Genomic DNA, 14,913 nt, shown 5'->3' with positions numbered 1-14,913 from the left:
AAGATACATTAAAAAAACCTTACTATTTTCAGGTCTCAATATCTTATAACCTTTAAAACACAGCACACTAAAATTGTACTTACTTTTATGAATAAAGGTTAAAAAGTGTACTTTTCCATTTCATTCCCATTCATTAACTCAGTTTTTTCAGTTCCCAAGGTTGCCATTTCCCCATTACATTTATAGAAAGTGGAAATGCCAAGAAAGAGAGCAAAGATAGCAAAAAAAGGATACATTTTTAAAAGACTTGGAGCAAATAGGTCTATCAAAAAAACATAGACATTGTAGTACTCAAAATTTTGAAAACATATTATCAAAGAAAATTGCAGTCACATTGAGACATTTAAGGGGTTAAAGAAAAAGGAAAAGTTATGTTTTGACAAATGCTAAAGACAAAACCAAAAAAGCAGAATTATAAAACAAGAACCCTTAATGACTAATTGATATGAATTCAGAAATATTGGCTTCAATGCTTTTCACTTTAAAAATAAATGCATACATTGTCTACTAACCACTAATCATTAGTGGCATATATTCATGTAATAAGTTTGGTAAACAAAAGTAGTTACACCACATAGAATTATAAGGACCTGGCTGGATTCTTCATTATCCTAACTTCTAACTTACTGTTACTGATAATAGTACCAAACATATTACTACTTCCAATGTAGTCTTTTTGCATTTTTATCTCATCATAACTGGTAAATAACAGTTGGTATTAAAATTGATGGACATGAAATGGGCAAAAGCCTATTACAATTTGATCAAATTATAACTTCAAATGAAATATAATCACTTCTCACAGAAGGCAAAGAATTTGGGCTCAACATGGACTTTCTGTGATTACTATTTATGATGATATATATATTTGAATATATATTATTTATGTACACATATGACTATATAAAAAACAATATATTACACATATAAACGTGTATACATACATACATAATAACTATATATGTATTATGCATGTATATAATAACTATATACATATACTACATATATGAATATAGTTATAGATGGTCCAAATGGTTATATGTTTCTATATTACATATAAAACAATATATGAATACATAAACTTTTATACATATACTATATGTGTGTATAATAACTACATGAGGGAGAAACCCCAAAAAACAGACTTTATCTATTAAAATTGTATATTTATTCTTACATGTTTAAACTTCAAAGTACTCTCTGTTTGATGCAATACAACTATTGAGACTATTTCCATTGCTCAAACAGTATTTGAACTTGTCAATTTTGACAACTTTCAGTGTTCTGCCATTTTTTTGCTTCACCTCTTCCACCGCTCCATTGACAAACTGTTTCCCTTTGAGGACTTTTTTCATGGGGAAACAAAGACTAGTCGCCTGTCAAAATCTGCTGAACACTCAGTGTGGTGTGGTCAGGTGTGTTGTCATGGTGGAAGAACCAGTCACCTATTTGACACAACTTGAGACATTTCTTCTGAAAATTGTGATGCAACCTTCTTAAAACTTCCAGATAAAAAGTTTGGTTGACTGTTCGATTTGGAGGAACAAATTCCGAGTGTACTACAAGGGGACCTCCCTCCAAGAGATAATTTCAGTTTTTTTGAGTCCCCCTCCTCGTATAGTACATTCTACATAACATATATGTAGAATTATATGTTATATAGATGACAGTATATGACATACATAGCTACATATATATTTGTGTACATGACCTATGTATGCAGATAACTGTGTATATAGATTTATAGAAAACATCCAGTAATATAGAGTTATATATCACACATATAACAATATATGACAACTACATATATCGTTATAGTTGCAGTATATATAGTTATATATGTGTCATATATTGCTGCATTTATAGTTATATATTTATAAATATATTTATTTTTAAAATCTGTCATCCTCTTGACCTTCAAAATCATCATTTTTTAGTTTTTTCCCTTTATTTTATTTTAAAGATGTGGGGTACAAGTCAGAATTAGGTACATAAGTGATGTACATGCATGAGAATTTTGGGCCTCCCACTGGCCCTCACTTGCAATCATTATTTTTTAAAAAGATTTATGTAGTGAATTTTGACAATTTCCTACCTTCAGAAACCTATACTCAAATAAAATCTATAGCAGAAGTTGAAAGCTAAAGAAGAATTACAAGTATGACTTTGGTTGAATGTAGGTGGAGACTGAATTCTTCTATATCTCTCCTTACCTTATCCTACCCCTGAGCACAGATTTAAAAACCATTGATATACAGATTAATATTATGTATGTCAACAAGTAAAAAATGTGCAAGAAAAATATTGTATTATATAGCAAAATATATTTGAATGAAAATAAATGTGAAAAACATTGATTTTTAAAGTTCTAAATAATGATACAATTGGGAAGTTTTGTTCCACAGAGCTTTACATCTTATAAATAAAATTATTTCGGATGTTTCCAAGAAATCTGGACCATTAGAACTAAGTTTTTTTGTTTGTTTGTTTTGTTTTGTTTTTTAACACGTGTTTCTGTGTGTTATTCAAGTCTGGCTTTCCAGCTCCATGTCCCTGGCTCATTCTGGGAACCACTAACAACAGCATTTATGAATCACAGCCAGCATTGTGTGCACTCCCCATCGTATTGTTGCATTTTCTTGGTGTGTGTGTGTGTGTGTGTGTGTGTGTGTGTGTGTGTGTGTGTGTGTGTGTGTCAATGCAAAATCCGTCTCTGCTTACTTTTTAATGAATCCAGTCTATCATATTAGCAGAATATGCCTTTCTACCCTCAAGGTTACTTCATAATTAAATATAACAAAAACAGCAATTTGGAAATTTGATTCTGTTTGTTGTTGCTTCCTTTTTGGCCTAAAATTATGCCTACTATGGTTTGAAAAAATATATAACAGAATAAACTGCTTCAGTAACAACAGAAACTCAAGCAATGTCTATATGCTTTATTAGTAGTATTTTCAAAAGCAGACCATCTTTTATGCATTCATTTAAAAAATTTTTTTTTATTTTAAAAATGTGGGGTACAACTCAGGGTTGGGTATACAAATTCTATGTGTTATTATTATTTTTTTTAATTTCACATTCTTCTTCCATATGGGAAGTTCCTTTCAAAGGAAAAATATTTGGGATGTTAAGAATACTGTAGAATAATAATAATAATTAAGATATATATATTATGAATTTTACCTCATGGTTGGTGCTAAGCAATGCACATGCATTATCTGATTTAGTTTTCATCAAAACTCTATGAATTATACCACCACTGCAGAGATTAAAATTTTCTTTCATAATTTAAGGCAAATAAGAATTATGTTACTGCCAAAATCTTTAAATCTAATGAGGAAACAAATCAATTAGAAATATATATAAAGAGATAGTGATGCATAAAGTAGAAACTTGTAAAGAAATTCAGTTATTGTCTAAGCTTATTACAAAAGATAAAGAAACAAAGAATAAAATATAATACCTTAAAATTACAAGAAAATATTTTGAAATCCAAGTTTGTGTTAAAGTATTTGGAGCATTGATAGAGTGTGCACCTAAAAAACTCAGGTCAGCATTTGGAATGGAAACTATAAAAATCATGAATTTTTACTTTGCTTCATGTAATAAGCAAAGTTAATGAGAGAATAAGAAAGCCTGTTCTTCAGATACTTCAGTCTTTTGGTTGTCAGCGAAACTGGGAAGGATGATAAATTTTAAAGCCAAGGATTTTCATCCCCAAATACTGATTTGTCTTAATGATTATGGTACCTCTACAAATTTAAATGATCTAGAGAATTAACAAACGGCATGGGTAGCATCAAGAAGACAAAATAAACCAGCAGGATTCAAAAGACAAGATTCTTGTTGTCCAGTAACCTAGAAAATGCAGAGTTCTAACAGGCAACAGGGCAGAGTTTCCAAACATAGTCTCTGCCCTACCAGTCCTGATATTAAAATTACCGATAATGTTTTCAGTTTCATTGGGTAAAATTGTGAATAATTTTTGTGACATAAACATAGAATCAGAATCATGTTAAAAAAATTGCAATTTATCATTCATTTATTTCATCAAATTCACTATCTACATATAGACTGCTCCAAAATTCTTCATGTGTTTTGAATATTGCTATCAAATGACATGTTAACTGCATCTGAAATACTAAATGCACAAATAAAAACTAGTTTTTAACACCTTTGTATAATGTGGCTCAGGCACAATTGTAAACTAAGATTAAAACACATTGGCAGAACAATTGAAACCGCTATCTTTTCTTTTAGGTAAATGTGTCTCTGGAATAAGATCTTCCATTTTAAAATGAAAGAGTGGACAGTGGCATCACAGTGTTGCATGTTATAAATGGCTCCCGTAGTACTATACGTTAACGACCTTTTTCTACATAATAAAAATATTCGGGATTTATTGACTAACTGAGGCTGTAAGCTTTTAAGCTTTTATATTCTTTTCCTCTGTAGCTACCTTTTTAAAAGTCATAAATCTTCAAAGGGTATGGAAATATGATCGGACACAGTCCTATAACTTGTTTCTGTGTCATAGCCTTCACCTGGGCTTTATTTTCATACACGCAACTAGTGCGCTACAATTACTGGTCTCCATCAGAACCAGCACTGAAAATTTCCAGACTAATGAACATAATGTTAAAGCAAACAGAGGAAGGTAGCCTAGGGTCAAGAATAGTGGAAGCAAATCATTCATAAATAGCAATTTATCTAAGTACATTGCTCTCAAAAGAACATCAGAGTTCTTCATTGTTCTTTGAGACTCCCTGAGAATTTTTTTTTCACGTCTCACAGAGCTTCCTACTCTGTTTCCTCAAAACCATTCAAGACAAGACTGAGGAGTGAAAACATGAATAATAGTATATACTGATGTTTTTCAATTGTCACATGTAGCTCTGCTGGTTCAATTAAAAAAAAAAAGGCCTGTTTGTGACATGCTCTCCTTTTCTGCAGATGAACAAAGGAATCCTCCTTCACTAATTCTGAAAGTAACTTGTCACAGTAGGGTTCTAAGGCCTAGTCAAATAATTGTCTTAGTGTACTACCTGCTGTGTTCAATATTGAGTGAAAATGGAAGCCGGCCCTGACTCCAGCTTATTTCATGATTCTTCTGTTATTTAAATGATTTTAGTCAGTTTGGGGGAAGCCAGACCTTTATAAATTAACAGCAGGGAAATACCAAAGGTGTCAGATTGCATATTTATCATCTTTTTCGTGTAATACTTAAATATGTATTAAGAAGTGACTGACAGAAATTAGGCAGATTTCAGAAGCCACAGGCCGTGGCTTGTAGAGGACCCCCTTCTGCTTGACATTTCATCCTTGTCAAAGATCAAATTATTTTAATTTAGGCTGCAAATTATAAGGAATGAAGACTTCTTTGTGGGAATTCCCTGTGGTAATCTGACTTTTGTTGTTACTGCTGCTTGTCAGTGTGCAAAAGATATAATATGCATGCAAATAAGGTTAAAAAATATGTACTATCTAATTATCCAGCCAGTACATTCCACTTGAAGACAGTGGGAGGCCTGACACACAGTATGTGTTTGATTCATTGAGGCCTGCAGGGTATTTACACAAGATTACTTTTAATTATGAAATTAATATCTGTTTATCTAGAATATATGGCGGTAAGTGAATATACACAGGAGCAGAATTCTTTCGTAAAAAGAAATCATCTTAATTTAGTACATGAAAAGAAGGAAAAAGCACTTGTTTCTGGGGGAAAATAAAGCATCATCCAGACTTTGGTTTCCCCCTCGTTGAAACAAATTGAATGAAAACTTGGCACTTTCTCTAGAATTTGTTTTCACCCCTGCCAAGTAGGCTCAAGATGTGTTTCTTTTTTTTCGCAGTTTTTATTTTTTAGTGAACAAGATATAATCCTAGATTGAGTATGATGAGACGGATGTGGAAGAAGAGAGGGCTTTTTTTGTTTGCTTCATTTCTCATCATTTTGGTAGAGCATTGCCTCTTCTAAGTTCAAAATCATGGTTACCATAGGGTATGATGAAGTTAATATCAATAATTTTTCTGTAATAAGACATGGTAAATATAACAATCCCATTGCAGATACATTTAAACTTAGGAAATGCATATTTCTAACAAAGTTCTTTTAAAAAACAGTCATATGCTGCTATCTCTTCTCATATTGACTTATAATTAAAATAGAAGAAAAATTTCTGAAATATATTTGTGATAACTGCCCTATAAGAAAGCTCAAAACAAATTAAAAAAATAATAGTAATTCCAAAGATACAGAACACTCTTGTCACTCTCCATACTTGTCTATCAGCAGAAATGAACACAGAGTTCAAAAAATTAGGAAGTGCCACTCTGAATATAACAAAATATCTGATAGTAAGTTTTACATTTTTCATAACCAATCAAGGGTGTTATGTCACCCAGCAAACAAAAAAGTCTGACTAATGAATCTTCTTTTTTTTTTTTCCCTTCATTTCATTGTTGCAGCAGCTATAAAGTCATGTTGGATTGCAGAGTCTTATGACTACTCATGACATTTCCCTTATTTCACCGGCCTGGCTTCCCCTCTCCATTTGAACAACTGTGCTTCTTATTACCTTTGACATCTGCATAGAACTTAATCTAGTTCAGGAAACCATCCTTGATCATGCCAATGTGATTGAGAACTCTTTGAATTGCTGTTTTGTACTATTTACAAAAGTCTTTTAAGCCATTTCTTTCTTTGCCCCAAACAGTGAAATCATGAAGCATGAATTTTCTTTACTTTACCCCAATAGTGCCTTGCATTGTCTTCTAAGTAGTTGGAAATCATTAAAATCTCTAACTGAAATTTGACCATACTTCCCAGAATTAGTTTCTTTTGTAACACAATGGAAATTTGCTGCTGGTTTTATATGTAGACACTAATATGTGTCTCTCCTAAAGGTTTTCTATAAACCAGGTGATTTAATTGGAACATTTTTAAGGACTTTTAAGGATAACTGATTAATGTTAGTGACTGCTTTATCTTCTATATGGACATTGAGTGTAAACATTTAAGCGTTCTTGAAAAGCTTATTTAGAAATGAAAAGATTATGAATTTAAAATCTCTTATTAAAAATATAGAAATGAAAAAGAATAAATCAAAGAGATAAAGATGAAATGTCTCACTGTTTCTGTTCCTTTCTTTTTACTGACCAGTGTGATGGAGTTCAGATAGATTTAATAAACATCTCTCTGGAAGGAATTGCTATTTTGAATATACCAAGCATGCATGGAGGGTCCAATCTTTGGGGAGAGTCTAAGAAAAGACGAAGCCATCGCCGAATAGAGAAAAAAGGGTCCGACAAAAGGACCACGCTCACAGATGCCAAGGAATTGAAGTTTGCAAGTCAAGGTAAGTTTTCTAACAATTAGCTGTTAAATTGCTTATTAATCTGCTTTCAAAGGCTACCTGAAAATCAGAGTTTTCCATGGTACTATAATAATATATGTACATTTGTATTTTTCATATTATGAAACACCCATAATAATTAAATTATATCCTAATTGATTCTAAATCATGTATAAACTGGTTATATTTTTCAGGGATTTTTTTTCTCTCATTTTTTTCCCTTGAATGTAACTTTTTCCACAGAAAATAAAATGTATGCTGGGTATTTAGTGGATAATAACATAGAAAAATATTGTATATTAAGTTCTTCTGGAATGTGATCATCTTAGATGGGATGGGATGTTTTGTTATAATTGATTTTATTCTTGTTATTTTTTTGGTCAAGCTATGACATCAAAGCTATCTTGCATAGTTATTTTTCTAAGTACTATATTTAATAGAAGGTTTTAAAATATTTCACAATAAATTCTAATTAACTGCTGCTATTTTACCAGTAAGTTAATAACAGATAAGACACCTGGGAAATAAAGAGCAAAGAACTAACAAAATAGGAGAGAATAATGATGGATCGGAATTATCAACGCTATTGTAATACAATTCACATTGGGACATGGCACCTAATTCATGTAAATTTTATAAACAAAGATATCAATGTAATATTCTAATACTAGTTATGCCCCAATAATTTATGTATATTATCCTATAATATTTCTTTTACCCTCTAGAATTTACTGAAATACCATTGATTGCACTGTGAAATGAGGAAAATATATGGTCTCTGCTCACTGTAGCAAGGACAAAATTTGAAGAGGTCACAGTGTCAAGGGACCAATATAAATAAATTAAATAATAAAATAAAATGTAAAATAATTGGTGACGTTGAATGGTAGTGGACAGTAACTTTACGTTTACATGCTGTCTGCTTGGGCTCACTTACCCTCCCCTGTATGTTTTTTAAACAAAGCATGTTTGAAATAAAACACAGGCAAACCAGTTTCAATGATTGTCATAGACTGTCAGTGCCCATAACTGTAGGAAAAACTCTCTCTTCCCTTTTACTTGCTTTCTATTACAGCACTATTAGAACCACATTCCTATAAATACTGGAAAAGAAGAAAGTGGGAATACCATGTTTTTGACTTGGTAATACATTTTTCTTAGTTCACAGATGGGAAAAAACAGTGGAAATTAAAGAGGTTTTGAGTTTTCTGTTATTGAGTGAGCAATAACAGAAGCACGTTTATGACTGATTAGGCTCAATTTTTTGTTCTCGTTCTTAACCAGCTATGCCTATCATTTTGGATTAGTTTTATTTTAGGATGAGTATAATCTGAGTACTACTAGTGACTTTTTGGGCTGAATATTTTTAAAAGATGATTGCGTATTGATTAACATTTCCTTTTAAATAATTTTATCATATTTTTTTCATTTGAGACATTTTATAACAGAACATCCAAAATTATCTCAAAATGCTTTTATTTTAATTTTTTATTTGTTCTGCTGAATATTAAATGTTGTACTTAATAACCAAAAATGAAATTGACTACTGTATCTACACAGATATCTTAATGTGCCCCTTTCCTGAATGGTAATATTTCTATTTGAAATATTTATATCAAAATATATTTTCAAATTTGTGCAAAATTATTACAAGTGCTTACTGTAGAATGAAATACAGCAAATATAGCCCTAGCCCAATATTTTTCAAAACTATAATTAAATTAATAATTTCCACTCTTAGAAAATATGTAAGTAAAGCAGTGAAATTGTAATAATGTAATATTCTTCTTTTATAGGAACCACTTTCTTAAAATGTTACCTAACAACACTTCTGTATGCCTCTGTAAAAAATTATCAGAAGTCTTAACTAAATTTTTACTCTAGTGAAATGAATGCTTGCTTTTATAAACTTTAGAGTTTCATTTGTAGAGAGTAGAATAGGAGAAACACATAATTAAATTCATGTAAATAGAGATTTTAAATAAAATGATTTAATTTTTTAAAATTTATACTTTTAATTTAAAAAAATATCATAGACCAAAGGTACAAGATCAGGTTTGAAGCATTCAATCCTCATTTATATTAAACCATACATAACCAAGGACTCCTGCACAATTCATTTGCTTAAAGTCTTTTAGGACACTCACACTATAAGATCATAATAAGACCTTCAATTAATAAACTCATTGGTTGGAAATTTTACTGTTGACTTAATTTAGAGATAAACAAAATTATAAATTGTTCATTCAATGACATTTTTGTTCCAGAAAAATATTCTAAAACAGCTGGATGCACTTCTCAAACATGTTCACACTCACACCCATCTAATTCATTAAACATTTTCTGTGTGTATGTGTATGAGTGGGTATGCGTGTGCATGTGGCTTTTAAATACAAATGAGTGTTTTATCTATGGATGGCATAGTTTTCAAGCAAAACTGTAAAGCACACCTAGTTGGTCTTCGATGCTTCTAGCCTTAATATTCAATCTTTCCCATGTCTTTCAGTTGCTGAGTTCATCCCCCACCCTTTTCTGCATTAACCTCAGAAAGATGTCTAATAAATTCATTCACATTAATGTATAAATGACTGATTGCAAATGAAAGCAAAGGTATTTGCATTTTAAAAGTTATAAAGGCCTTCAGCTAAAACATTATTTTTCAAACTGTGTTCTACTGAGCTATGACTATAATTCTTCAACAGTTCTGTTAAAACTTGGTTCAGATTTGTTGCCATATCTTGGAACAATAAAAATGTCTATAATAAAAATACATTTTTCATATTAACAATCATTAAATCATTAACTTGTGTTTACAGACCAAAAAACTCCAAACAAACAAACACAAACTTTCTCTCTTTCTCCTCTTTTTTCTCTTTAGTTACATAGAAAGATAGTTATACATCCCCACACACCCACATTTATCTACATAGATACACATAAATAAATAAATAACTGTGGCGTTGATTAGAAATTCTGTAGCTCTTCAGTGGTCATTAAAAAATATGTCTTTGCATATTTAATGAGTAGAATTGTACAAATGGGCACATTACCACTATAGCACATGGAAACCACATGCAATTAATAGGCCAGAAAACTCAGCAAACGCAGGCACTTCTGTTTAGCACAAGCACCAGACAGTACATAGCAATCAGTAGAAGTGCAAACAATTTGACAACACCTGTACCTTAAATGGAAATGGAGATCAATATTTAGATGTATTTTTGTTCATAAAGAAATTGCATTAGTTAACTATCTCCCACAAATATTAGACTTACACTAGCTTGTATATCAGGTACACTTTTATCAGAGACTTGTGATTTAAACATACTCACAACTGCAGCTAAGGAGGCAGCAATGAGATGGACACATTTCAGGTATGAATGCAGAATAAAATAAGTTTGACTAATTAAAACTTTGAGTGAATATCTAAAATAGATAGCAAGTAACATTATGTCATAAATGTATAATGTCAAAGGTGAAAAACTGTCAAAAAGGTACCTTTGTAAGTAAACATTATTGAGAGAATGAAAACATGAGTAAACAGAGGGATATTCCATTGCTATGGGCTGAATTGTATCCTCTCCCAAAATGCGTAAGATGAAATCCTAACTCCTGGTTCTTTAGAATGCCACTATTTTTGAAAATGGAGGTAACTTTAAACAGAAAATTAAGTTAAAATGAGGCTATTAGGATGAATCTTAATCCAATATGTTTGATGTCCTTAAAAAAAGAAGAAATTTGGATACAAACAGGTACAAAAAAAGACCATGTGAAGACACTGGGATAAGGTGGCCAACTATAGTCTGAGAAGAGAGGCTTCAGTAGAAATCAACCCTACTGAAACTTTGATCTTAGATTTCTATCCTCCAGAATTATGATAAAATAAATTTCTTTTTTTTTTAAAAAAAAGCTATCTTTGAAAAACTTTTTTTTTTTTGAGTTGAAGTCTCACTCAGTTGCCCAGACTGGAGTGCAGTGGCCGCTCCCGGCCACCGCAGCCTCGACCTGCTGGGCTCCGGCGACCCTTCCACCTCAGCCTTCCAGTAGCTGGAACTACAGGTGCGTGCTATGACGCCCGGCTAATTTTTTGATTTATTGTAGAGATGAAGTCTCACCTGCCCAGGCAGGTCTCGAACCCGCAGGCTCAGGCAATCCACTCACCTCAGCCTCCCAAAGGCGTGGGATTACAGGCTGAGCCACCGAGCCCGGCTGAAAAGCATTATTTAACCAAGAATGAAGACCTCTTAAGGAATATGACCCATTTTGGTTATTCTAGTTGATTTAGCTTTGAAGACAAGTCCAACTATTCTACTTTTCAGTAATGGAATGAGTGTCTCAAGATCTCTAAGTAAGATGTAAGAAGTCCATACCATTTAATTATATACAGTACATCTGTATCAGTGTATTTCCAATACCACACCACCAAAACAAAATGTGGAAATCAATGAAAATAGGATAACTATTACATTGCAACTGTCATCATCAAAATTTTATTATTCTCATACTTTGATTATATTGATTATCTATTGTATGGATGTATCCATTATTCTCATAGATTGACTGTATTGAAAGTGATAGCAATGTATTTGCAAAAATAAAATTCTGATTTTCCTTATGTACTTTTTAAAAAATTTTACTTAATTTTCATAAAACAAAAAACTATCAGCTGCTTTAAATGTTTGCTAACCACTGAGCAAAAGTAATTACAGTCAAATCGTAGAGTTTTTCAAGCATTAGCCAGAAGCTAAAGGAGGTGCTGCTGGGAGCAGCTGGACTTTCTGCTTGAAACTTCATTAAGGGACTGTCTACATTGCATATGAATACAACTATCCAGGTAGCCATTATACAAAAGTTTATTTAAAAATGAATTAACAAATTACATTGTCCAGGAAAGTTTCGATAATTTCATTCACATTTACCAACTCCAATTATTTTCTTTGGTCAGTATGTTCCAAATTCCAACAAGGACTCTACTGATGGAAAATGAGATGCTTTAGTGAATATCCAGATGAATATTTTGAAGTTTAATAGCTTTGTATTTATTATTTAAATTGTCTTCTCTTTATGGTATGAGATACTGAGTTTTAAAAATTATTATTTATAGTAGTAGTATAAATTTTCTTCTTAAACTCAATCAATTTAAGTAATAGGATAACCTGCATAAGTAATAATACAGGAAGTACTTGGATATTACAAACATTGTGAATGTGAGACCAAAGAGACTAAAATTTAGAAAACTAAAATTGGCCATTGCAAATTTCACTATCTCTTGTATGTTTTGTACAGCCTCATGTGTGAATACTTAGTATGAACATTATTTTTATTCATCATCATCTTCTTCTAAAATTAACTATGTATCAGTTTCCCCAGAACAAGTTTTCCCCTGTACTTCACACCAAGCATACCCTCATCCCACTTTGTATGATTTCTCAGTGTACTGTGGGGAGAGACTGAATATCTTATTGGCTGTCAGTGAGTCTCTCTACATCAACTGACTTTATTATTATTATACATTTTTTGGAAAACTCCCAGCAATTACAAAGAATAACAATACAAAATAAAACAATCAGCCAGGCTCGGTGGCTCAGCCTGTAATCCCGCGCCTTTGGGAGACTGAGGTGAGTGAATTGCCTGAGCACGCGGGTTCGAGACCCGCCTGGGCAACTTGTCAAGACCTCATCTCCACAATAAATCAAAAATTAGCCTGGCTTGGTGGCGCGTGCCTGTAGTTCCAGCTACTTGGAAGGCTGAGGCAGAAGGATCGCCGGAGCCCAGCACGTCGAGGCTGCGGTGGCCGGGAGCAGCCACTGCACTCCAGTCTGGGTGACAGAGTGAGACTCCAACTCAAAAAAAAAAAAAAAAAAAGGACAATCCAAACCAACTGATTAAAGAGAATAAGTGAGATAATAGCTAAAAAAAAAAAAAAATGCTTGACAAAACTTGAATTTATTTTGCCCCTGAATATAAATAAGGTCACTGCCTCCAATGTCTCTATCTTTAAAAGAAGGTGATGAGTTCTGGAAGACATGAGATTAATCTCTGTGTGCTGTCATTTGTATTACCCAGACAATTGCACAAAGAGTATTTAAATAGTAAGACTCTGACACTTTGTATACCTTGTAAAAGTTGTATTTACTTGAAAGTTGATGGCAACGGGCATTTGTCATTCATGATTAACAATTTTTCTAGACATTTCTATAGGTTATTTAGGGTAATTTAGAAAGTAGTGTTTTAAGTTGTCTAAATATAAATGCAATATTCATTTTAGAACTGTAGATGATGTATTTGGCATTCAAACATCGGCAAGCAGAACAATTTCCAAGCATTTAAATTCAGTGATTAAATCAATTAAATTTAGAAACAAGAAAAGAATTTTATGCAGTATTATTATACCTGGTTGTGAAAATTGTCGAAAAAAGATCATGGCATTTGAGATGTTGCATTTCACAAAAATATATGCATATACTAATACCATGATATTTTCATTGATTGAAAATAGATAGATCCAAACATTTGCTATCTAGTAACCTTTAAGGAGATGTCTTAAGATGAGTTCCTAATTGTATGTTTTAAAACTGCCTCTTTTGAAAATTTTTCGGCACTGGGGAATGCAAATAATGGCACATATACTTAATAAAGCTATCTCAATACCCAAATTGCTCTTTGCAATTTAAGATTACATCATTTACCTGGGTATCTTAATATGATGACTCTACAGTTTTCAAAAAAGTCATACTTTTTAAAGTTTGTAAAACAGTAATACAAATTAGAGAATAGAATACACATTTCATATACATAAAAATAGCCCTATTTTCAAAATGTAAGACCAGGTACTCTCATTTTTGATCTGGGTAACTCATAAAAGCATATTTATTGTTAAGAAGCATTTATGAAATCTCTATTTGCCATAGTACTATAAAACGATCACAGAAACTGCAAGCCTTCTAAAAATTTGATAAGTACAAACCAGAAATATGAATATATTAACAAATATCTTTTAATGGCTACCATTATTTTCCTTTTTCTCTTGTACGGTAGTCAAATTACAAAAAAATCTGATATGCAATATAATTCTAGAACTTTTATGGTGAATTGGAAAGACAGAAAAATCATTTTAAGTATACATTTGAATATGTATATATGAATATATATGACTATAACAGATATGTAAACATGTAAACAGAAAAACAATGTTTCTAGTACATAAGTGAAATCATCACCATTTAGAGTTCATTCTTAAAAACAAATTAAAATTAGAAAGATGAATAAAATCCAGAAAGACAGAAAGGAATGGTCGAACAAGGAACAACTTGCTACCAGCTAATAAATGTGGGAAAACTCGAGAAAAATAAGCTTTTAGTAGCGGTTATATTTTGAAAAATATGTGGTTTAACAATCAATTTAATAGATGCAAGAGAAGAAGGAAAAAAATGTGCTTACTTAAGGTTTTTAATTAAGGCCCAGGCTGTTAATCTGACTTCTGAGGCAGAATACTCTCTTTGTTTTCATAACACTAAATCCTGTCATGAAATTCTTCTCCATCTCTAGCTATTGA

General features: G+C 31.9%; 1 protein-coding gene across 1 annotated transcript in view; it reads left to right on the top strand.

Moving 5' to 3' along the window:
- Window positions 1-7,361, top strand: part of DGKB (diacylglycerol kinase beta) — a gene marked incomplete at its 3' end in the record, with an annotated part of 571,138 nt that extends 563,777 nt beyond the window's left edge. The window contains exon 23 of the mRNA XM_008059499.2: window positions 7,166-7,361. Coding sequence (XP_008057690.1) covers window positions 7,166-7,361 — 196 coding nt within the window. The remainder of the gene's footprint in view (window positions 1-7,165) is intronic.
- Window positions 7,362-14,913: the final 7,552 nt, after the last annotated feature.

Source organism: Carlito syrichta, unplaced genomic scaffold (genome assembly GCF_000164805.1).
Source record: "Carlito syrichta isolate Samal-C Ts95f unplaced genomic scaffold, Tarsius_syrichta-2.0.1 Scaffold304199, whole genome shotgun sequence".
NCBI lineage: Eukaryota > Metazoa > Chordata > Mammalia > Primates > Tarsiidae > Carlito > Carlito syrichta.
This window is presented reverse-complemented; position numbering and strand designations above follow the sequence as displayed.